The sequence below is a fragment of the Drosophila busckii genome, chromosome X, assembly GCF_011750605.1.
Source record: "Drosophila busckii strain San Diego stock center, stock number 13000-0081.31 chromosome X, ASM1175060v1, whole genome shotgun sequence".
NCBI classification, from domain to species: domain Eukaryota; kingdom Metazoa; phylum Arthropoda; class Insecta; order Diptera; family Drosophilidae; genus Drosophila; species Drosophila busckii.
This window is the reverse complement of record NC_046608.1, coordinates 8,304,422-8,328,519: the sequence shown is the minus strand read 5'-3', so window position 1 is coordinate 8,328,519 and position 24,098 is coordinate 8,304,422. Positions and strand designations below refer to the sequence as shown.

General features: G+C 42.2%; 5 protein-coding genes across 5 annotated transcripts; 2 read left to right on the top strand and 3 right to left on the bottom strand.

Annotated features, from left to right (window-relative positions):
• Positions 1–35: 35 nt before the first annotated feature.
• LOC108605464 (UDP-N-acetylglucosamine transporter) lies at positions 36–1,859 on the top strand. The gene is made up of 3 exons (XM_017995149.2): positions 36–236; positions 317–436; positions 719–1,859. The coding sequence occupies exons 1-3, from the start codon at positions 224–226 to the stop codon at positions 1,666–1,668; spliced, it is 1,083 nt and encodes a 360-aa protein (XP_017850638.1). The 5' UTR covers positions 36–223; the 3' UTR covers positions 1,669–1,859.
• An 89-nt stretch (positions 1,860–1,948) lies between these two features.
• LOC108605460 lies at positions 1,949–3,788 on the bottom strand. Its single transcript, XM_017995146.2, has 3 exons — positions 3,516–3,788; positions 3,121–3,451; positions 1,949–3,055 (listed from the first exon to the last, which is right to left on the bottom strand). The coding sequence occupies exons 1-3, from the start codon at positions 3,675–3,677 to the stop codon at positions 2,226–2,228; spliced, it is 1,323 nt and encodes a 440-aa protein (XP_017850635.1). The 5' UTR covers positions 3,678–3,788; the 3' UTR covers positions 1,949–2,225.
• Positions 3,789–4,009: 221 nt separating this feature from the next.
• On the bottom strand, positions 4,010–6,297 carry LOC108605459 (protein RFT1 homolog). Its single transcript, XM_017995145.1, has 4 exons — positions 6,105–6,297; positions 5,810–6,024; positions 4,479–5,736; positions 4,010–4,419 (listed from the first exon to the last, which is right to left on the bottom strand). The coding sequence occupies exons 1-4, from the start codon at positions 6,162–6,164 to the stop codon at positions 4,282–4,284; spliced, it is 1,671 nt and encodes a 556-aa protein (XP_017850634.1). The 5' UTR covers positions 6,165–6,297; the 3' UTR covers positions 4,010–4,281.
• Positions 6,298–7,239: 942 nt separating this feature from the next.
• LOC108605449 lies at positions 7,240–24,077 on the top strand. The gene is made up of 8 exons (XM_017995131.2): positions 7,240–7,856; positions 13,905–14,096; positions 16,326–16,791; positions 19,990–20,200; positions 20,278–21,122; positions 21,189–21,390; positions 21,459–22,521; positions 23,790–24,077. Exons 1-8 carry the CDS (start codon positions 7,824–7,826, stop codon positions 23,967–23,969), a joined length of 3,192 nt encoding a protein of 1,063 aa, XP_017850620.1. The 5' UTR covers positions 7,240–7,823; the 3' UTR covers positions 23,970–24,077.
• LOC108605467 lies at positions 22,357–23,756 on the bottom strand. The gene is made up of 3 exons (XM_017995153.2): positions 23,261–23,756; positions 22,504–23,160; positions 22,357–22,448 (listed from the first exon to the last, which is right to left on the bottom strand). Exons 1-2 carry the CDS (start codon positions 23,370–23,372, stop codon positions 22,616–22,618), a joined length of 657 nt encoding a protein of 218 aa, XP_017850642.1. The 5' UTR covers positions 23,373–23,756; the 3' UTR covers positions 22,357–22,448; positions 22,504–22,615.
• Positions 24,078–24,098: the final 21 nt, after the last annotated feature.

The following is a 24,098-nucleotide window of genomic DNA, read 5'->3' as shown; positions in this document are numbered from 1 at the left end:
TGCTCGCCGCAAAATAAGCTGAGAGCGCTTGTTTACGTGTCCAAGACGCAGCCAAACTAGAAATTCGACGAAAGCAAAGCGCACTCAGCAGTCGCACTGCGCGCACAGTCCAAGCTCCATAGCCCTAATTTAGTGTTTGTCGACAAAACAGGTGTTTACATTGTATTCTTTAGTTATAGTTTAGTTATTAATAGGAGGCACACGTATCGCCACATATTCAAGCATGAACATACACGGTAAGAGTAAGAGCCGCAACAAATTCAACTATTTATGAACTTATTCTAATTTATCTTCATACTCCACACCATGTGCACAGTTAATGCCAATACGCTTAAGTACATAAGCCTGCTAACATTAACTCTACAGAATGCGATCCTGGGCCTCAGCATGCGCTATGCTCGCACACGACCTGGCGAAATCTTTCTCAGCTCTACAGGTGAGCGGCTTTTTGGACAACGTAGGCAACTGCGTTGTTGGCATGTACACATAGACACGCTAACACACACACACACACACACACAGACAGTTACAAGTTCTAGTTGTACGTTTCTCCAAATTGAAAAAATAGTAACTTTAAGATAAGCACTATTTGCCGACATCCGGTCTTGGGATGTGAGTGTGTGTTCCTGTGTTTGACTGATAGCTGGCCATTAAGATATATGTGTACATATGTTTTTTATATATGAGAATGTATTGTTAACATGTGGCTTGCTTGCAGCTGTGCTGATGGCGGAGTTTGCCAAGCTCATCACCTGCCTGGTGCTGGTATTCAACGAGGAGGGCAAGGATGCGCAGCGCTTTATACGCTCACTGCACAGGACCATCATTGCCAATCCGATGGATACGCTTAAGGTGTGCGTACCCTCGCTAGTCTACATTGTGCAGAACAATCTGCTGTATGTGTCTGCTTCGCATCTGGACGCGGCCACTTATCAGGTCACCTACCAACTCAAGATACTGACCACCGCAATGTTTGCGGTTGTTATCTTGCGCCGCAAACTGCTGACGACACAGTGGGGCGCACTCGTACTGCTTGTAATGGGCATTGTGATGGTGCAACTGGCCCAAACGGATGGTGGTGACAAGTCTGAGAGCTCTGATGTAGCAGCAGCAGCAGCAGCCACAGCGGGAGAGGCAACCGATGCAACGTTGCCAGTGCAAAATCGCATGCTTGGACTGTGGGCCGCATTGGGTGCCTGCTTTCTATCCGGCTTTGCGGGCATCTACTTCGAGAAGATACTGAAGGGCGCCGAGATCTCTGTGTGGATGCGCAACGTGCAGCTGAGCCTGCTCAGCATACCCTTTGGGCTGCTCACATGCTTCGTTAACGACGGCAGTCATATTTATAATAATGGATTTTTCTATGGCTACGATGGATTCGTCTGCTATTTGGTACTGCTGCAGGCAGGCGGCGGACTCATTGTCGCTGTGGTCGTCAAGTACGCGGACAATATACTTAAAGGCTTTGCCACCTCACTGGCCATCATTATCTCTTGCATTGCATCCATTTATATATTTAATTTCAATCTGACACTGCAGTTCAGCGCAGGCGCCGCGCTGGTCATCGCTTCCATATTTATGTACGGCTACGATCCGGGACGGGCTGCCAATGTGAAATCTCATGCGACAACTTCAGCTGATGAGGAGAAGCTACTGCCGCGCGTGTAAGCCAGGCAAGCAAACAAATTTGGCATCAGTATTCCATTGTCGATTAATTTGTGGCCTAATAGTTGCGCTCTGTGCCTTTGTAATTGATAAAGCAATCCAATCCGTTGCGTATTCCTTTCAAGAGTTTTCACACATGTTTGTATGTTTTTTTTTAACTTATATTTAGTTATTCTTTACCCATCGAAAAAAAAAAATACTTAATTCTTGCTAGATTTAAACGTATACATGTCAAGACCAAGTACATAAATTATACTTACTATTACTATTTATGTAAATATTAAATACAGTAATATTTCTACATTCAACACTGATGACTATAGTTTTATTTCATTTCATTGAACTCACTCATAGATAAGCGGTAATCTACACAGATATTGAAATAGTGTAGTGTAAGTTGATTATCATATGGATATCATAGGATACATTTATCCTGACAGAGTTGGAATACCATTTGAGTTACGACATTTAGATCCACGTAATTCGATTATATATAAGACTTAGTTTAGCTTGGGCTTCTATGAGAACGCTTGATAACTAGAGAGAAATGCTCACACGATTTAGTCATTCCAAGCGAGAGTTATGTCATCGATGCCCGTCTGCATGGCCAATACTAGCTCGTAGACGCGCAGAGCTGGTCCAAGCTTGAGCCCGAAACGATCAATGATATCCTGCCGCGTGAGCACCATTAAAGCGCCGCCATCAATCTCCTGAGCCCTGAAAACTTCTGCCTCGTGGGGATAGAGCCTCTTCACATAACGAACAACTTGATCAACGCTCCAGCTGTGCACGGTCCCGGGACCGGCCACGGTGAGCACTGGTTTAGTTTCCTCTCTCTCTATGCCAAGTACGGCGAGGGAGAGCGAAGCCAGGGGCAAGGAGTCTGTGGGTGAGGTTGGACGTTCTACTTTTATTTTCTTGTCTTCCACCTCGTGGATAAGCACTACCGAGCTGTTGCTTGTGTTGGACGAGCTCGATCCCGGCTTATTTTCGTCCTCCGGCTCAAGCTTGATGACTCCCAGTTGTTTGGCGCAGGGCTTCTTACTGCCATTGGTGGCGGCAGAAGGGTCAGAATTGTTGCGTTTCTTTCGACCTGCCTTGCCCTTGCGTGGCGGTGACGTTGACTCGCCATCGAACTGATTAGGACCATAGTCACAATCGCAATTGCTGCATCTCCACTTGGGATCTGTCAACTTGGAGCGCGGTATGCGGGGCCAATGGCACGGAAGATGGTAAGCATTCACGCAGACGCAGCACACAACCATTTCTCTGGGGCTCGAAGAGCTCCGGCCGGTAAGGCAGCCATTGCAACGGCGGCATCTCTCGCATTTGTAGCGCTTACGGGCATTTGTTAAAATCTCAAATTGTATCGGCACACAATCAAAGTGCCCTGGCGAATAAAACAGATCAATCCAATCAATAAATTCAAATAGAATTTTGATTATTAGTACTTACATTTCATGCTGCACGCTTTGCAGGTGAGAAAGTTACTCTTGTAGCCAGAGCCACGCTTTGGCTCACTCTTTCTGCATTTCATGCATGTATCCAGATGGTGCTTTAGCTCAAATTGTGAGAATGACAATGCCACACCGTCATCTGGTTCCTCTGTTTTAATTCCTGTCGTCGATGGCACTACATCATCGTTTGCTGCCTCAATTTTTGGCACAATGTTGTTTAGCGTAGCAACTGGCTGTTCTGGAGTCGATTGCGTGCTTGGCGCCGGTAGCGAATTACGCGAGACGCGTGATATATAATTGTCGGATGGATCGTAAACTTGCTTTGGTTTCTGTTGAAGGCCACATACCGGTTGAGTAAAGTTCAGTTTAGTTTGCATTCCTATATATCCTTACCTTAACGCGACCCGTTGTGCGCACTGGGCCTGTGCCTGGTGTAACGTTGCTGGCTTCATTATTCGGAGAAATGGGAATGGCTTTGTTGGTATTGTTACTGTTAACCACGGTCGCACTGCAAGCCACGGCTTCATCCTTGTCGTCGTCCTTGTTGCGCACCATTTCGTCTGCACTGCTGCACTTTACAATAAAAACTATTTTGTTGGGAGCTGCAAGCGCGCTCGCTGCATAACGTTCAAACCGATAAGGTATCGATAGCACGTTTGCGCAGTGTGCAATAATCGAAGAGATTCGTGTATGCAGTGCGCATCAATCGAATATTTCGATTATTAATTCAATGCACACTGTGTTACTTAATAAATTCAAATACTAATAAATAACGAAATACATTGATTACACTTATATTATTTGTTTTATCGATTCGTGTACGCTTCTTTTAAATTCGATTTCGCCATTTTTTATGCATTTAATATTAATTCATTTAATTTCGTTGTCTTTTGATGCGTTTTCAACAGTTTAAGCAAAAATTATTTCAAAATGATGCCATTATAGTATATATAACAAACATAACTTAACTAGTAACTAATTTATAACACATACTATGTACATACATACATACATAGTAGATACATAATATGTATGATTGTACAGATCTGGGTTCAACAATGCGTGGGCTGTGCGTTTATAGGAAGCGTTGCTACTCGAGCAACAACGTTCAGCAACAGAAGAGGAACAAGAGAAAACATTATACAAATAAGCTTTGGCTTCATTCAATCTTTATGCGCCTTCCATACTTCCAAGCCATCTGCACAAGATCTCGGTTTGCCAGCGCCCAGGCAAGCAAGCACAGCACGCCTGTGGCTAGGCCCATGCCCAAGTGGGACAACAACACGGCATCCTTGTACTTGAAATCAACAAGAGATTAACAACACGTTTTGTAAGTTTTCAACACTAGAGTCTCACCCAGTAGCAAAGAAAACCAGCCATGAAGAGTGTGCCACTGAATAACTTGCCAGGCCAAAGGCCTTGCAGAGGATTCAGTCCCAATTGCTGATACTGCTGGCGTATGTAGCGACTGCTGTAGAGGATGCGGCCCAGCATGTTGATGCAGTTGGCAAAGATAAAGCCAACGGGGCCAAATATGCCCGTCAGTATGTACGAGAGCACGAGGAAGCTTATGGAAAATATTGCCATCAAATAGTTATACTTGTCAATGTCCCGACTGGTGTTCGTGGCAAACATGTAGCCCTCACTAATACCGTTCACTGCCAGCAGATAAATGGCCAGGCAGTGCCATTGTAGCAGACGCTGGGGCAGTCCGCCGGCGACAAACTCTTCGCCGCCATAGAACAAGAGCAGAGTATGCGAGTAGCTCTGACCAAAGGTTAAGGCCAGCAGGCCAATTGAGCTGACGCCCAGCAGCAGATTCCTGAGTACACTGCTGGCCTGACGCACGCGGTCCGGTGGCTGCTTGGACAGACGCGTCTCGCGCGATATGGTTTGGGTGAAGTAGAAGTAGGCGCTGTCTTCGATGGGACGGAATATGAACCGGGCTGCCATGCTGCCCAGATTGTTGACTACATCGTAGGTGGCCTGCTCGCCAAAACTGAGCACGGGCGAGACAGACATGACATACTTCTCACCCTCGGTGAGTATTTGCTTGAGCACGCCCTGCTTGACAAAGCTTAGCGTCAGCGTTTGCAGTTCCCTGTTGAAGTGGGAGCCACTGCTGCTTTGGGTGCTCAAGACGCCGGGTAGGAGCTGCGACAGTTTGGTGAACGGAAAGTCATCCATATGCTCGAACAGCTGGCGCTCCCAGTTGCTCAACGTTTTGGGCTTGCGTGCGGCCAGCTTAAAGCTATTAAAACTGTTGATGTAGTACAGGAAGAAGCCATACATGCCCAGCACAATAGTCAGCGCGCTGGATAGCTGGGCAATGGCAAATGCGTTTATCGCTGCGTTGCGATCGCCCATGACGATCCATAGAAAAATAGCCGAGCGCACAAATATGTGCAGTGTATTAAGTACAATCTTGAGCTTGACAAAGCAAAAGACCTGGGCCACAAATACCGTCGATTCGGCCACAAGCTCCAGCACACAAGAGATCGCCACCGCATAGCAGGCAAACTTATATTGCACAGTATATGGTTCATCCACTGCCGAGAGCCAGTGCAGCCAAATGTAGACACAAGGCACGCAGAGTGCCGCGCAAATGGGCACGCTGTATGAACAGCAAAAAGGATTAGAGTAGAGCGAGCGATTGATTGACTTGATTGAGCTAGCCCAGCACTTACGTAAGCCATATTTGGTTTATCAACTGTGCCCAGGAGCACTTATCGCTCTGCTGCGGCTTGGCGCTCAGCGCTGCCCGGTTAATGGCCTCGCGCGACAGAAAGAGCAACGTGCTCTCGAGCAGCAGCAGGCGCACATTCATAATGCCCAGAACCTCGCGGCCCACATTGCGCACAATGTAGGCATTGATGCTGAACGTTAGGATGCGGCACAGTATCTGTAAGATAGCGAGACAACGAGCGACTACAATTTCTGACTCATACGTTATATTTGTATGCGGTATGTGGTGTCTCTCACCTGAAAGATAATACTGAAGCCAGCACCCAGTAGGCTGCTCTGCAACACATTGCGTGGCATAGCAGCGCGTGTTTGTTATTGCTAACAGACCGAAAACATTGCCAACCGATAGAAAAGATACATTAAAATAATCTCATGAAATTAAGTACAAACAAAATAACAACAAAAATAGCCTCCTTCCACCTCCAGGTGTAGAGTTGTCGCGCAATCGATAATCGTATCGATATTTTAGTACTAGTAGTAGTAGTTGCCTACTATTCGTTATGCGATAGTTGCAGCACTAGATTATTGCATGCAGCACATGAATATATCGAGAAGGGCGCCATCTTTTTAAAAACACTCGCGCACGATAAAACGTTAACAGCTGTTAATCTATTGCTTAGAATAAATTATCAAAATGAAATTTCTGCTAGACATTTGAATGCCTTTTTACACAATCAATGTTATTAATAATAACAAAAATGATTGATGGAAATATGAGCAACAGTAAATGCTATGCTAGTAAAACTTTCATTTCTGTTTATGCAGGCGTTTCAGGCAATCTTAATGTGTGGCCCAAGCCAGTCAATGGCTTGAAGAACAAAACTAACTAAAAACAAAGAGATTTTACTTATTTAATTAAGTAAATTGTTGTTAGCTAATTGTTAAATGATGCTAGTTAAGCGTATTGCAAAACATGGATAAATCAATGATTTGACATGTTGCTAAAAATGGAAAGGGGGGGGGGGGGCGCAAAGGAAAATTTGATTGAGTCGCCGTTCCCACAACGTCCTTGTCTAGATGTCTCCCGCGCATGATGCTGTTGAACAGGTGAAACTTGTTTCAATATTTCGTTTTCCCCATTAATCACAAGCTTAGATAGCAGCACACAAGTCCTTTGTGTTAATCGGTCGCCTGTCAATGTGACGTTGGTTGGCTTTAAGCCAAAAACTTTGTATTTACAATGCAGCCAGCCAGCAGCAGCAGCAGCAAACTGGTTACGACCAACTTTGTGGCTGTTGCTGCTGCTGCTGCTGAAGAAGTTGGCTCGCTTGGCAGCCGATCGAACTGAACCGGCTGCTTGGCTTGCTTGGGACTTTGGCTTAAGACACAGTCAGTAACTTAACTTGGCCAGAGACGGTCGTTGCTCGCGCTAAGCTTAAAAACTCAAATCAACTCAATTCACAGTCTCGCGATTAACGTTAAAAAGCATTTATATAATTTCTTGTGGAAAAAGGTGCGCGTGTTAACTGCTAACGCTCTAGTTTGGCTAAAAGGCGAGTGAATGTTCTGCAAGACGAAGCGTGAAGTGCAGCAGCAGCAGCAGCACATTGTAGATGCGCTTTTATTTTGTTTTTGTTATTGTTATTGTATGTGTGGAATTTGATCATAAGAGTTGTCAAAAGCTATTACGCAAGGAATAGCAACAGAATAGCCATATCGGCTAACCAGCCAGGCCAGCTACTTGAGTATCGCTTACAATTGCAGCAATTGCAATTGCGAATCGTGTGACACTTCAAAAAAACAAAACAAAAAAAAAAAAAAACAAAATAAATATAATACGCAAACTGGTTGTGCGCGTTGCCCTAAGTCAGCCGCGTTTGTTGTTTTCCACCTGCGCCGCTCTAGAACGCGGTCATGTGCATTTCATGCAGCCGCTAAAGCTGCCGCCCAATTAAGAAGCAACCACCAACAGCAAACAGCAGCACGACAAGCTTTAAAGATAACGTTAACATCAGGATGTCGGACATTTACTACTGCAGCAACAGTCAGGTTGGTTGTTATTAGTTCGTTTAGCATCATACATCATTTCTTTTGGGCCAAGAGGCTGTCAATCAATTGCAGCCGACTCAGTCATTTGTTTAATATATTACTTATATGCATATGTAACTCTTATGCAACAGCCGCCACACAGTTGAGCCCCAGCCAGCGATAACGACTTATGCTAGAGTTAACTGTAGCTGAACTTGGATTAGATGCATTATCTTTGTTATAAACAGACACAGACGGCAGCGTTTGCTAGTGAAAGTGCGTCCCGTTATAAGCTAATTTGCCTTAGTAACTTACTTTTGCCAACGCTTATTGTTGCTGCTGCTGCTGCTGCTGCTGCTGCTGCTTGTGGCAACGCCAGCGCTTTTGATTGCTGCGTGTCTCTTTGCTGTGGCTGCAACTTGATTTATCAACGGAAATCAAAAGTTTTTGGCCCACTGTCTGTCTCTGTGTGTGTGTTATTGTTATTTTAATTTGCCACTTGTTTCATGCAAAAATACAAACAGACACACACACACACATATGTCTGCGCCTTTGTTTTTGTTTTCATTTCTGTTTTCTTTTGTCGCATTAATTTGTTTGTGAAGACTTTTGGCTTTTGTTTTCATTCGCAAGCGCTTGGGCTGAGAATTTTTCACAATGGCCCAAACAACAATAACAAATTTGGCCAGATTTTCACTGACCAAATTATTTGCTGGCTGCTGCTGCTGCTGCTGCTGTTGTTGTTGTTAACAGTTATCATTGTTGGCATTGTTGTTGTTTTTGCAGCAATTTGCAGCATTTGCTTGGCCTGGCTACATAATTTTAGTTAGAGCCATGTGTATTGCAAACATTCCAATAAAACGGCCTAGACTAGACGCAAGTCTCGCTGCAGCAGCAGCAGCAGCAGCAGCAACAACAATAAACTTGTTTTGGCTTAAAAACGTAACAACTTTCAGTTGTTGGCGCTGCGGCGCTGCAGCAAGTTTTAAGCTTATCTTGACATTATATTTAGTTAGATATGCATATATACATATATATAAAGTAAGTGAAGTAAGTGAAGCGCTATTTCAAACAAACGCTAATCGATTTACATATCGATAAAAGCAGCAGCACACACACACACACACATACATAGCTTATGAGCTGCCAACAGATTGAGCAGCAACAACAAAAAAACTCAACTGCATTTGCCATTTTACAAATGCCAACAACAATAAGTTGTTAAGTTAAGAAAATTCTCCAAGCTGCAATCTGCTTTTTATATTTATTTTTTTTATTGTGTTGACCTTTCACACAGCTGTTGGCGCTGGGGGCCACCCGCTTAAGCATATAGAGACATATTAAAGCTGCATGGACTTTCTCTAGAGAGTTATCTCTATCATATATGCGTTGTCATAAGTGCTTTGCAGCTTTCTGCATTTCTCTCTCTCTCTCTCTCTCTCTCTCTTTTATTTTGAAAATGTCATTGAAATAAATTAGAAGTAAATGGCAGCAACAGCAACAACAGCAGCCCAACATAATAACAAGAAATAATCAACAACAATAACGTGCAAAAGCAACGACGACGTCGGCAGCAGCTGCGACTGCGACGGCGAGCTGGCTGCTGCTGCTGCTGGCAAAGAAAGTAGCACAAATCATTGGCAATGCCTGTTTGTCTGTCTGTCCCACTGTTCGTCTGTCTGTCTGTCTGTTTGTTTGTTCATCATCAACATCTGTTTTGTTGTTGTTCTTCACCATTGGCAAATGCCAAGCATTTGGCGTTTTTTCATGTACATACGAAAATTTCCTTTCAATTTTATTTTTTTCGTATGCACGCCCTTTACTTTCCAATCAGCAATGTCTTTATTTATTGTGTTTAGCCCAATTTTGAAATTACTTTTCCCTTCTGCGCTTTGCTTTTGTCATTTCTGTTGCCACAAGCCCCAATTTTTGCTGCGTGCGCAAATTGACTTTAGCCTTGAACTGCGTCAGCGTCAGCGTCAGCGCCAACGTCAGCAGCATTGGGCTGCATTTTGCGTTGGCGTCTGGCTCTGCGCATAAATGAATTGCAGTTGTTGTTGTACCAGCATATGAACATATATATATATATATATATATATAAGCTAAATAATATTAATATAAAAAACTTACCAATTCGTTGGCGGATTCGATTAAGTCGCATGCTGCGGCTAACAAAACAGTTGAAACACTGAAGCAAAAAGAAAGCAAATTAAATAAAAATGTCAGCAAGTATTTAGCAATTTTTTATATATTTGTTATGCATGAATAAACACACTAATGTATATTGTATTTATATTAGATCATAGAGTTTCTAATTGGGATTCTGAGCGTTAGATTATAATATATATTTGAAAATAAGCAACGAATAGTTTAAATCAAATAAAATATTTTGCTGTTTCCAATTTCAAGGTGAAGAATTAATTAATTACAATAGCTGCTTACATATTTGCCAAAAAAAAATAGCAAATAAAAAACTCTTTTAACTCCTAAAACGATTTGCATTACATTAAAACTAAATTAAGCTGCTTAAAGTTAATTTTGTAAATGATGTCATGACTTAGCATCGAGCAATTCATAATTTCTCTAATGTGTTAATTAAATTTCCACACACAGCGCAGTGAAATGAACTCCAGAGCTGAGCTAATTTGTTAAGCATACAGTAGCCCCCGAATTCCCAATCCCCAATCCCGTGAATTCCCAGGCGTTTGATTAAGTCGTAGGCTGAATAAACAATTTGTTGTGTGAGCGATGTTTAGGGCATTTAAATTTAAATTTAAATGCTTGTTATTTATTTGCCAGAACTTTCTACTTCATTTGAATTCAGTTTCCATGGCTCCCATGCGAGGCGCTCTGCTAACTTGGCCGAGACGCTGTCGCAGACGCAGACGCAGACGCAGACGAGGCCAAAAGCCGCGATGAGCGCTGCATTTTAATTTGCAATTCATACAATATGTAGGTGGGGTCTGCCCATGCCCAGTTTAGTGACTCATGAGGCACACACACACACACACACACACACACACACACCTTAAAAGTGGCAACCCAATTATTGGCTAGCAAAGCTTAAGCTTGGAGCTGATGGCTGCGCGTCACGTTTGGGGCGCCAGCTAGAGCTGCAATTGCCTTACGCATGTTGTGGGGGCGTGGCCATGCCCCAAGACCCAAACCGGCTGCAAATTGCAGCCGCCGCCGCCGCGCGCTTTCGCTGCACGGGGTCGACCGAAACGTTGACAGCAGTTTGTAGTTTGTGGCCGTTATTAATTCGTCACGACTGACTGACTGAATGGCTGACTGAGCTGGAGCTGCTGCTGCTGCTGCTGCTGCCACAAGCGACAAGAACAGCAGCTGCTGCTTGCATCAAGGGAAATCAGTGAAAAGCTATCGCAGCTGCCACTGCCGCAGCCGCAGCCGCCAAAGCAAACGCACGTGGCCGCCTTTGAAATCTCCGTTTTACTCTTGATAGCCTTGCCCAAAGGCCTGACAGCTCCAAAACTGTGAACTGTAAGCAGCGAAACTTTCACCATGAATTCTACTCAAAGGTGCCTCAAAATAAGTTTGAGAGTCATTGTGATTTTAAAACAAACATTTAATTGATTAGCAGCAAAAGTAACATTGCGGCTACTGTGCGGCTAATTTAATTAACTATTTAGCTATTAGTTGTTGTTTTTTGCATGCATAAATATTTATTTTTTATTGGTTTTATATGCAAACTGTTTGAGAGTCAAAATAAATGTTATTAATTTTATTATTATTTATTTAATATTACAATTGAGTTGCATTAGATATATTTTTTATTATTTATTTTATTTTCATATATTTTGTATTTAATTATTATTTATTTCTATTTGCAACATTTATTTGTATATTATTAATTGTATTATTATTATATATTTTTAATCAATTTTGCTTAATTTATTTGCATATTTTGTATTAATTTGAGCAGTTAATTTTTATTATTTATTTACTTTTATTTGTTTGCATTTAATAATTCTATTTGCAACATTTATTTGTTTATTATTAATTGTTATTTTCTTAATACAAAAATTGCTTAATTTATTTGCATATTTTGTTAATTTTTGTAGTAGTTAATTTTTATTATTTATTATAGTACATTTGTCTTTAATATTTCTATTTGCTGCAGTTTTATTTTTTTTAATTTATTGCCCCACTGTGCACACTGCATGGCAAACATTTTTTAAGGTCATCTTCGTGGCGCTTCTGTTATCAGCGACTTTTCTTTTGAGCGTGTCTATGGCAACTTTCATTTCATTTAAGCTGTGCTGGCTCCTTGCTTGGTTGGCCTGGCCTGGCCTGGCCCGTTGTCTTGGCCAAAAGGAAGCGAAGCGACGCATTCGCTGTGAAAGTGTAGGGTTCAAAAGACTTAAGCCACGAACTCGTTTGCCATTGACAAGCGTCAGCGTCAGCGTTTGGAAAAGCAGAAGCAACACAACAATGCATTTCATAAAAAAAAAAAAATACAAAAATAAAAATGTGTAAAGCTGCATTTTTGTTTACAGTTGTTGTTGTTGTTGTTGTTGCTACAGCGAAAGCGAATTTTGTTGTGCCAAATTCAAAGCCGCAGCAACAACAAAAGCAAAAGCAACAGCAACAGCAACAGCAACAAATAAATATGTTTGTTGCTATAAACATATTTTGCCAGTGAAATGAAAGTGTTTTGTTGTTGTTGTTGCTGCTGCTGCTGCTGTCGCCCCGAAACACGTTACAACAACCTTGCACAGTGGGCAAAAAACAGACAAAATGTACAACAAATCTACAAAATTTAAGCAATTTGAATAGTTCATTTCAAATATGCACTGCATATATTTATAATATATTATATTTATATATTTTGAATAATGTTTGCCGCACAGTGTTGCACGCTAAACATGTTTATAAACTCGCTCGCTCGCTCTCGCTCTCGCTCTCTCGCTCGCTTGTTGTGTGTGCATTTTTTTTAATGAATTTTTCCTAATTAGTTAGGTGAAAGAAAAGCGAAAACGTAACGTGGCATAGGTTGCATGCAGCTTTGTTTGCTGTCTCCAAAAAATCTGAACGCCGCCGTCGCCGTCGCCGCCGCAGTCGAAGTAAAAGTTTGACAAGCTCAACATCAGCAGCTTGAGCAGAGCGCAAAATGAAAATCAAAATATGTAAATATTTAAACACACACATGTGTATTCATGTGTGTGTGTGTGTGTAAACTTTATAAGCATGTCTGTCTATGTGTGCGTGATAATAAAACGATGAGCAGCGCCGCAAAACTTTCTTTTGGTGCTTGGCGCTTGACATTGGCTCCATTGTTGTTGTTGTTGTTGTTGTTGCTGTTGCTGGGCCACAAACTGGAGCGCTGCTTACTTGAGCAACTGACTCATGATCCCGCCCAAGTTGCGCATTGCGTTGCGTTGCCTGTGCTAAATTTTTGCTGGCCACGGCTATAATTAACACCTGCCCCAGCCCCAGCCCCAGCTCAGCCACTGGGCATGTCATGTCTATTACCATATGCATCTAAATTTTATATTTATATTCTTTATATTCAGGCTACACGCATAAGAAATCAAATAGCAACAAGTAATAAATAAATTTAAATAAGTATTCTATGCATATTATTTAATTTTATTTTAAAATATATTTATATGGATTGACTACTTCACCTTTCTTTTTATTTAGCGGTTACGCTTCATATTAAGTAAACAAATTCATTTTAATTTTGATTGTTTAACTTTTTTTTAGGGCATTAGAATTATCAATTTTTATTTGAAATTTATGCTTTTTAAATTTGTATTTTAAAACTATTAATAGTAGCATTGCCTTTAATTTAGTCAAAGCAATTCAGCATTCATTTTTATGATATTTGCTTTAATTTATTAAATATATTTTTTATAAATTATTGTAGTATTCAGCTGCAGCTAATTAAAAACTATTTTAAACATTTATAAGCAAATTGCAAACTTATTTAAGTTACATTATTGCCGATTTAACAAGCATTTAATAATAAACTAAAATCATAATTTGTATTTCATAATAATAATTTAAAGCTTATAAAAATGCCAATCTACGCTTTATATGTTGCAGATTAAAAAAGCTCGTGATGCGGACAAAACTGTAACAACAACAACAGCAGCAGCAGCAACAGCAGCAGCAGATAAAATGAACAACAACAACAGCAGCAGCAGCAATAATAACAACAACAACAACAACAGCAACAGCAGCAGCAAAGACAAATCCAAACAAATGCAAACAAATGGCGGCAAAAGCAATTGGAAGGTAATCAGCGCATGCAATCAAACAAATGTAATTAAATATGTTTATTGCAGCAGTAGAAAAAAAAATGAAGAAAAAGAAGAAGCAGAAGCAGAAAGAGAGCAATGTGTGCGGTAATCTAAAAAGAAGAAGCAGAAATGTATGCGCACGTGCTCAGCTCTTTACACTCTCTTTACTCAACCGTTAAGCGGCCGACTGACTTTCGACTTACACACACACACACACACGCATATGTGTGTGTGTATATGTGTGTTTGTAAGCTGACCCATTGCAACATTCAAGTGCGAAATGGAGCTACTTACATGCATATTTAATATACAATTGTTGTTGTTGTTGTTGACATGCTCACTGAACGCTGCGACTGCGCAGCTAACTGCGGCAGCGACAGTGACTGCGGCTGCTGCTTATGAAATGAGGAAACTATTTTCAGTTTAATTACATTTCTGTGCGTTTTGCTGTGCATTTATTATATTATTGCTACACTTTACTTTCTTATGTGTATACACACATGCATGTGTGTGTGTGTGTGTGTTGACGCAGCATCAGCAGCTTAACTGGGCCAGCAGTGTGAACTGTTTGTGTTTAGTTCAGCGGCCATTGTGCCGTATTTAGTTTTTGTCTTACTTGCGCTTTAATTAATTTTCTAAAGTCAACACCGCGTGTTCTAATTGTCAGTCAGTCAAGTCAGCAGTGCTTGTCAAACTGCAGCTTATTTCTTCAAGCTACAAATGCCAAACATTTGGCAATTTGTTAGTTTGTTTTTTGCTGCAAATTATGTGCTGAGCTGTTTATTAAGTTTATTGGGCGCCATTCTCAGCTCACAGGCCTCAGCTAGCTAGAATGACTTTGGAAAATAGCTAGAAATAGCTAGAATGACTTTGGAAAATAGCCAGAAATAGCCAAGCAGTGGAAATTTCATATAGCGGGAATTCCAGCTATTTAATGCAAAGTTTCTTTTTCAAATTTATGCAGCCAGCGACCTTTTTTTTATTTTACTCCCATGCAAGTTTTTAATAGTTTTGGAGCATTGGAAAACGCAACTTTTCATTAAATAGCCAGAATTCCCACTAGCCGCTAATTTATGCCCAAAAACGCCATCTGGCGGCCAAATAGCCAGTATTTGTTGCTTTACTCACAGGATTTTAGTGCTGCTGTTGACTTTTTTTCAAAGCTTTGCACATTTTTTATAGTTAAATGAAAAAAGGCGTAGCAGTAGGCGTGGCGGACAACATAAAGCATGCGCATGCTTGTTCAGCAAGCACTGTTGCTCGATTTTGAGAGGCAACATAAGCTAGATTGAGGAAAAAAATAAGCTAGATTCAAAAAAAAAGAGCGCAGAGTTGTGAAATCTAAATTCATGACTTTAAAAAAAAGAGTAGTGAAACCTATTCATGAATAAAAAAAAATGCCTGAAAATTTTAGACAATTGACCAACATTTAAATAAGCTAGATTTCAAGCTTAAAGCATTTCAGTTATTTTGCAAGCTGTTTGATCTTAAAACAAGCTAGATCTAGCTTATAATAGGCTAATATGGCAACGCTATCAGCAAGACAAACTAAGTCGCTATATCGTCGCTAATCGTTTGTCCGTCCGTCTGTATGAGCAACAAGAACTCAGCAACTATCAAAGTTAAAGCCATCAAAATTTGTTTTGTCTGTATGAGCAACAAGAACTCAGCAACTATCAAAGCTAAAGCCATCAAATTAGTTTTGCTATATTCGAAACAGTGCGCTTTTAATTTTAGCATTATTTTTGTTTCGAATAACACAATATTTAAACCAAAAATGTTACATAAGCATGCACATTTTAATTGCAGTCAAACTTAAGCGCAACGACTTAATTTCTTGCAATTTAACAAAGTGTAGCAAAGCGTTGGCTGCGCAAAGTTTTGAATATTTGTTGCGGTTCCGCAATTTGCGTTCGTCATGCTTTTTAGCTGCAATTTGCATGCAGCAGCAGCAACATAAACAATTTCAAGTGCATTGCCAGGGCAAAGCGATTGCGTGTTAATAAGCTGGCTGACTGACTTGGCTAACTTGACTTGGCTGATTTAACGGCATGATTTGGCGTAAATATCGAAATCGTAGCGTTTAATTTTGAGCCGCTTTGGCGGTCAATGACCAGCACACTAAATAAATAAAACTATAAAATGCCTTGTCTTTGTCGCTAATTGCTTACCTGTCGCTCTCTCTCTCTCTCTCTCTCTCTCTCTCTCTCTCTCTTTTCTTTAGGGCCTTGTTCAAAGCAATCCGAATGGCAATGGAGCAGCGGCTTTGCCAACAGTAACGCAGCCGCCGAAGGTTTTTCATAACACGCGCTGCACGCGCCACCACAAGCCGCATCATACGCATGCCACAGCAGCAGCAACAGCAGCAGATCGAGTTGGAGTTGGCGTCGTTAGTGCAACGAGCAGCAGCAGCGGCGCTCAAGCCGGAACAGATTTAACTAATGCCACACAACAGCAACAGCAGCAATTGCAACTGCAACAGCAACACCTGCAACACATGCATAGCCACAGTCATGCTCATCATGCCCATCATGCTGGACTGCGTCGCAAATCGGAGTCGGTGCTGTCCACCGATTCGGATATTCGCTTCACGCGCCGCAAACTCGGCGATAGCCAAAAATGCGGCTGTGCCGTCATCGCGGGTTTCCTCATCGCCCTGCTCGTTGCCGGCGCCTTTGTCTATGTGGGCTGTAAGTAAATTCCATTTATTTATTTTTTTTTATATTTTTTTTTGTTGTCACTAGCTGACGTTTTATTGTTTTTATGCGTTAGTTTAGACATTTAACATTTATACATTAGTTAGTTAGTTGTTTTTAGTTTCTTTCAAAAAATTTCATTTTGCCCTGTAAGTTTCCATAAAAGATTTTTTTGTAGCAATGAGCTATTGTCTGTGTGTACATTTGTTTATTTTGGCTTCATTTCAGTAATCGAATTATAGCGCTCACACCTTTTGTTTCTGCAATTTCATTATCTTTTGAATTTTGAATTGTGAAAAATTAATCTGTTTGCTATTAATCCATATAAAATTTAACATTTGTCTCAAGTAATTTGTCCAACAGCTTGCTACATAAAAAGTGTTCTATTTGTTTATACAAAATGCCAGGAAATTGCAAAATTTTATGTTAAATTACTTATTTAAATCAAATTTACTTTGAAAAAAGTTCACAATAATATTTTTTAAAATATCAGCTGATATTAGCAAATTAATCTCAGTTTCAATCGAATCAAGCGTCTGTATACTTTGTCTATCGATCTATCGATCGAGCTGACTTGATCGATTCCTTGCAAAAAGAAAAATTAACTAAGCATCATCTAGATTTTGAAAATATTTTTGAGCATTTTCCACAGCAAATTCGATTTATATAAGCATAGAGCATCATATTTTGCAATTTCCACGCAACTCACATTTTATATTAATAATTATTACACTTTATGAAAATTAATATTTACTTTGAAATAAAAAAAAACAAGCTGCTTGACATTATTTAAGTTGTCAGAATTTTTTATGCATTAATTTCATGCAGTTCAACAATTGGAAATATTTTTGAAGTGCTTAAAGAATTGGAAAAGTCCAAAAATACTTTTGCCTACTGCTTTTTATAAGAGTGCGCCGATTTGATAGTTGAAAAAATTGTTAACAAGCTGCTATAGCAACTTTATATTCTATGATAAATTCTGAGTATATTTCCCGTAGCAAAACAATGTCTTATAAATTGAAAATTCATAAGTGTTACAATAAATTTCAAATAAATAACAAAATGATAAAAATAAAACCCCCGATTTTAGAACTATAGTTTCTATAGTAAGTATGCTCAGAATTTGGTGTAGATTATGAATTTGTTTTAACAGTTTGTTAATTTTTCTGCAGCTATCAAACCGACCCACCCTAATGTAATTTTAGTATACTTTTCATTTATATTAATATTCTCCTCATTTATATTAATACTAAGCTTTGTTTTTTTTTTTGCTAAATTCGATTAAATTCACCATATAGTTTCGTTTAGATTGTTGATGTGTTGAGTTTTGAAAATTCGATTATTTTAACTACTAGCCATATAAATATTGTGATTAATTGTTTGTAAGGAAATCACTAGTAAGCTTCAAGTTCCGCTGTTCCAACTTTCCAGATCTTGCAAGTACTTTAGTTGGAACATTGTAACAGTGGAACTCAAGCTTAGAAGTTTTAAAAAAAATTTCATTCATTGATTAATTTCACCATCACCTTTCAGCGGTTCCAAAGTGTTGCCTAAATTCTTGGCTATAGCAATAAGCTTTTGTCTGTGCTTAAAATTGGACATTTTTGTTGTACATTTAGATTTCAAAATTTGTTTGATATATAGTTTTTTTTGTAATATTTTTTGTACTCTTTAAATTGTTTTGAGCAAAAAACAAAAAATTCTTTTGTTCATCTTGTGTTTGCTGTTTAGTGTTATTTGTTTGTGTTGTATTCTGGCTTAAGCGTTTCTAGTTGATTATTTATTTGACACTACTGAATGTGTATAGTATTAACTGATTATTTAAATTTGCAATTGTCTATCTACGTCGGTTATGAATTGCCACACAAAGCTGCAGCCATCAATTACATAGCAAAAAGCTTTCGACTGCAATCTCCACTAGTGCAAGCAATTAGACATTTATAATTGAAATATATTTGAGTTGTAGATTGTAATGTAGTTGTTTGTCATAGCAATGAGCTTTTGTCTTTGCCTAGTATATATTTTGTTTTCGATTGGCATTCATAGATGCATAAATTCCATGTAATTATTTGATGGCTAATTTGTCTAAATAGTAAATATTTTTTAAATTTGGAATAAAAATTCAACGTAAATATTAATTTAATAAATTAAATATGCAAAATTTCATGCTGAATACTTACAGAGTATATAGATCGAATTTACCTATGAAACAAACGTCCAATTTAATACCAAAAATATATTTTTTTTAATATTAGCTGTTGCTACTAAATTAATCTCTTGCATACGAGTTTAGTGATCATTGTCTGCCCACCCGCCCCTGATCAACTTGAATGCAAATTATAAATTAACTAAACATCGGCTAGATTTTTGGAAAATATTTTTCAATACAACATTTGCAATTTGCATAGCAAATTCGATTTATAGCACTCAGTAAGTAGTCAACATAGGATTTTGATAATAATAATTAATAATTTTAAAAAAAGTAATTAATTTAAAAATATTTATATAAAAGAATGGAGTGTAAATATAAATTTTGTTTTGTTCAGGACTTTGTAATTTATATACAAAATTTTATGATTTATAAATTTTTTAAATCTTGATCATAATCATAGAAGATTCAATAAATTAAATATGCAAAATTTCATGCTGAATACTTACAGAGTATGTAAATCGAATTTAACTATGAAACAAACGTCCAGGTTTAATACAAAAAATATATTTTTTTATACAACATTTGCAATTTTCATAGCAACTTCGATTTATAGAACGCTGTAAGTAGTTAACATTGGATTTTGATAATTAATTTAAAAAGAAAAAAAATTAAATGTAAATTTATATAAATAAAATGCAGTGGAAATGTAAAATTTGTTTTGTTCAGGACTTTTTTTTATATACAAATTAATAGTAATAAAAATAAAATAGTTTATATAAAAAAACATGAAATGGGTAATTACATGTGTTGAATTTATAGCAGCGAGCTTGCGACAGTAGTGCTAAAGTGTAATTAATTGGATTATAAAATGTTAAATATGTTGGTTAATTAAGTAACTGCGACTAATTGGACATTTAGAAGAAATTTGCATATGAACTAACGCACATTAAGTATTCGGCCATAGCAGGCAGCTTTTGTCTGTGTGTGTGTGTGTGTCTCTAAGCAGTGAGCGCTCTATAACATGCAGCTTTTGTTTGCAGACACGTACTTCCGGCCGGAGCCACTGCCCGATCGCGTCTTCCGCGGCAAGTTCATGGTCCTGAACGACAAGTGGAGCATGGAGCTGGCGAATCAGAACTCGCTGCGCTTCCAGCACAAGGCGCGCGACTATCGGGAGCGCATCAATCTGACGCTGCGTCGCTCCGATCTGCGCGAGGCGTACGAGGGCAGCGAGATCCTGGCGCTGGATGGGTGAGTAGCTGCCTCCTCCTCCTCCGAATCATAACAGCATAGCAAATACAATTTTTGGGGCATTTTTGCAATTGCAGCAGCGAGGACAACAACAACATTGTCGTGCACTTCAACATGATCTTCGATCCGTATGGCGGGCTGGTGAGCAGTGGCGAGCTGCTGGCGCTGTTCCATGAGGAGCTGGCGGCGGCGGCTGCGCAGAGCCGTCACTTTGCCAACATGACGGTGGATGTGGCAAGCGTCAGCATCAAGGAGACGACGGGCCTGATGGATGAGCCCATTATGTCCAGCTCGCCGCTGGGCGGGCACGATGAGACCACAGAGCCGGCGAGCACGACGGCGCGTCCGCCGCCGCGTCGCTGCGAGTCGCTCCAGCTGAGCTATTGCCGCAATGTTGGCTACAATGTGACCACCTATCCCAATCTGCTGGGTCATGCCAGCTACGAGCAGGTGCTGGAGGATGTCATTGTGTTCCGCGAGCTCGTCGATGGCGAATGTCATCGCGAGGCCTACGACTTTGTCTGCCGCCTGCTCCAGCCGCCCTGCAACAGTCACGGCCTGAATCAGCCGCCCACGCCGGGCAGCATCTGCCGCGAGTACTGCGAATCCTTCATGGCTGGCTGCGCCGGCCGGCTGCCCGCTCGCTTTCGCCAGAGCTTCGACTGCGAGCGCTTTCCCGAGTCCACGGGCAGCCAATCCTGCCAGCAGAAGCCGCACTGCGTCGGCGACATGCAGTCGAATGTGCAGAGTCCGCGACTCTGCGACGGCTACGCGGACTGCCCCGATCTGAGCGATGAGCGCAGCTGCGCATTCTGTGCGCCCAACTCGCTCTACTGTGGGCGTGGTCGCGCCTGTGTGCCGCGCAAGGCGCGCTGCGATGGCAAAGCGGATTGTCCAGATGGCGCCGACGAGAAGGATTGCCGTAAGTAGTGAGGATCACATGCCATGCCATGCTCATGCCATTGCTGATTGTTAATTGAACTTCCAGTGTCCATTGCTCCTCTGGCTGCCGATCTGCTGCAGCCGGAGCCGCTGGTGCCGTATCTGAATCGCTTCCATGCCGCTGGCTATGCCGTCTTCAGCGAGAAGGGCGTGGTCGGCAAGCTCTGCGCCGAGGGACTCGAGGGCGATGCCAAGCTGGTGGTGCGTCAAACAGTCAGCGAATCGCTTTGCAAATCTCTGGGCTACGAGTGAGTTCCCCCACTCCCCACTCACCACTCCTTGTGTGTTCTTCAATTTCCAATCTAACCACTTGCAGATCTGTCGAAATCTTCGATGTCATGAACGACACGGAGCAGCTGTCGGACTATGTGCGCGTCCTGGATCCGCACGCGCCAGAGATTAGCTTCATACGCACCCACTGCCCGCGCCGCCAGGTGCTCTATGTGGGCTGCGGTCAGCTGCGCTGCGGCGTGCAGTCGGCGCTGCCCAATGCCAAGCAGCATTTGTCGCTGCCCAAGATGTCCGCTCCGGGGGATTGGCCGTGGCTGGTCGCGCTCTTCCGCGAGGACATTCATGTGTGCGACGGCACGCTGATCTCGCCGGACTGGGTGCTCACCACGGAGAGCTGTTTTCAGGGCCAGCCGCGCGCCACTTGGATGGCCATTGTGGGCGCAGTGCGTCTGTCCGCTAAGGCGCCGTGGACGCAGCGACGTCGCATCATCGGCATGATCAAGAGCCCAGTGGAGGGTTCGACAGCAGCGCTGGTTAGACTGGAGACGCCAGTTAGCTACTCGGATCATGTGCGCCCCATTTGTCTGCCGGATGCACTGCAGCGACAGCAGCTGCAGCCGCAGCCGCAGCCAATGCAGCGACGCGCCTACGTGCCCGTGGCAGAGCGACTGAAGTTCGTGGCGGCGACGCCACTGGCGCAGGAAACGCAGCAGTTCTTCTTGATTCCCTCCCAGCAGCAGCAGCAGCAGCAGCAGCAGACGCTGGAGGGATCTGGCGAGCAGGAGGAGCAGCAAGAGCAGGACGCTGGCTTTGAGTATTTGCAGGCGGAGGCGGCAGCAGCACAAATGCCGCGCGCTGAGGCACTGCAGCAAGCGCCTGCCGAGCTGCAGAGCTATCCGCTGCCCGAGAGCGCACCACAGGTGAATTATTATAGTGGCGGCGGCAGCTCCAAAGCGGCAGTCAAAACGACTGCAACGCCGCCGGAGCAAATGTGGACCAATTGCAATACGTTGGGCTGGTCCAGGCAGCGGGATCATCTGCAGCGCGTGCAGCTCAAAATTGGCGACATGGCGCCCTGCGAAAATGTCTCCATTACCACGGTGAATGCGATGTGCATGGAGGCGACTTACCAGAAATACGACTGCACGGTAAGCGCACATGAGACAGAGCGAGATGGCAATACAGCTTAGAGAGCAGTGTTGTGTAGTGTAGTGTTGTGTAGTTTAGTGTAGCTGCTGCCGCTTAAAGCCGCAGCGAGCGATTCGGCTTGGGGCTGGGCGACTTGCGCTCAGGCGGACGCTTGTTGTTGCGTCGGCGCGGCGTGGGCGTCAAAGTGGACGACGACGACGACGACGACGACGATGACGACTCGTCGTCGTCTTCGGAGCTGGACAACATGCGCACTGGCTGCGTGCGCGAGCGTTGGCGCAAGCGTGAACGTGAACGCTGCAGCGGCGCCGCCGCCGCACGCAACGGCAGCTCGCCAATGAAACAGTTTTGCCTAAAAACGGGCGTGGCATCTGCATCGTTCTCCGAATCCTCGCCCGAATGGTCCACAGATCTGGAGCGTGCGCGCGGTATGGGCGTGCCCGGACGAGATTCGTGCAGCGGCTGATGCAGCGCACGGCGCAGCTTTTGCCAATCCAGACGCATATGGAACACTGCATCGGGGCGTGGAAAGAGTATGAGAAACCCATCCAGCTGATAGTCGAGCAGCATATGCCCTTGGCCATTCGACAGCGTTAGCCCAATGCGCTGACGCGGCGGAATGCGAAAATAGTTTGCAGCTGTGCAGTTCACACACACAAGCGAAACACAAGAGAAAAAAAAAACAAACATTGACACAATTAGCAAAGCAATACCAAAAATTAAACCTTTGTAACTTACCCAGCTCCATAATCATTTCATAATTGCTAAACGGTGAAGTTTCAATGAAACAAACTTTATGCTGGTATTCGATGACGATATGAATGTTGGGATGTTTAAATGAGTGCAACATGTTGGTTTTTTTTTTTTGTCGGTGCAAAAGCACCCACAACTATAACTGTAACCACTATTAACTTTGCTTTTCACTGCACTTGGTATTGGAAAAAAGAAACGTGTAAACAGCTCAAGGCTACAGGACAAAATGAATTGCAGTTGGCGCGCGCTCTGCTATTTATGCCAAAAGCAGCAGCAGCGCCTGGGAGAGCGACCAACCAAGTGCGTCAGAGTGTAGAGTTTAGCGCGTGCATGCACATGCATGTCCGTCTGCCTGTGTGTGTGTGTGTGCCCAGGTAGCAAATCCCAGCAGCTGCATTGAGGGTTGTTCCTTTAGCAGCTGCTGCCTGCGCTCTCAACCAAATGCAAAGCTTTTCTCATATACATTTGTTACCTTTGAACTTTTGCTTACTATTTGCTTCTCTTTTCTTCGCAGCAGGAGGAGTACTCTGGCGCACCCGTGCAGTGTCTTATACCTGGCAGCAATCAATGGGCGCTCATTGGCGTCAGTTCCTGGCGCATTGCATGCGGTCCCAGCGGCGTTGAACGTCCACGCATGTACGACAAGATCGCATCCAATGCGGACTGGATACGCGAGACAGTCAATGCTGTCTAACTGTCTCTCTAACTTGTATTATGTAAATTAATTGCTAACCCCCCCCCCACTCTTACTACTTTCTGTTTAATATTTATTATTAACTTTAAAGCGCAGCACACACACACGTCTCTTAGTTAGTTTTGTACA

Bases quoted from the DNA above. Each gene is read 5' to 3' on its own strand.
- LOC108605464 (XM_017995149.2), top strand. The intron at 437-718 runs GTGAGCGGCTTT...GCTTGCTTGCAG, and splicing joins AATCTTTCTCAGCTCTACAG to CTGTGCTGATGGCGGAGTTT.
- LOC108605460 (XM_017995146.2), bottom strand. From the start codon at position 3,677: ATGGTGCGCAACAAGGACGACGACAAGGATGAAGCCGTGGCTTGCAGT. The intron at 3,452-3,515 runs GTAAGGATATAT...GGCCTTCAACAG, and splicing joins GCACAACGGGTCGCGTTAAG to AAACCAAAGCAAGTTTACGA. The intron at 3,056-3,120 runs GTAAGTACTAAT...TTTATTCGCCAG, and splicing joins CAAAGCGTGCAGCATGAAAT to GGCACTTTGATTGTGTGCCG.
- LOC108605459 (XM_017995145.1), bottom strand. From the start codon at position 6,164: ATGCCACGCAATGTGTTGCAGAGCAGCCTACTGGGTGCTGGCTTCAGT. The intron at 6,025-6,104 runs GTGAGAGACACC...GCTATCTTACAG, and splicing joins GCTTCAGTATTATCTTTCAG to ATACTGTGCCGCATCCTAAC. The intron at 5,737-5,809 runs GTAAGTGCTGGG...CTGTTCATACAG, and splicing joins ATAAACCAAATATGGCTTAC to CGTGCCCATTTGCGCGGCAC.
- LOC108605449 (XM_017995131.2), top strand. From the start codon at position 7,824: ATGTCGGACATTTACTACTGCAGCAACAGTCAG. The intron at 7,857-13,904 runs GTTGGTTGTTAT...TATATGTTGCAG, and splicing joins ACTACTGCAGCAACAGTCAG to ATTAAAAAAGCTCGTGATGC. The intron at 20,201-20,277 runs GTGAGTAGCTGC...TTGCAATTGCAG, and splicing joins GAGATCCTGGCGCTGGATGG to CAGCGAGGACAACAACAACA.
- LOC108605467 (XM_017995153.2), bottom strand. From the start codon at position 23,372: ATGTTGCACTCATTTAAACATCCCAACATTCATATCGTCATCGAATAC. The intron at 23,161-23,260 runs GTAAGTTACAAA...TGAACTGCACAG, and splicing joins TGAAATGATTATGGAGCTGG to CTGCAAACTATTTTCGCATT.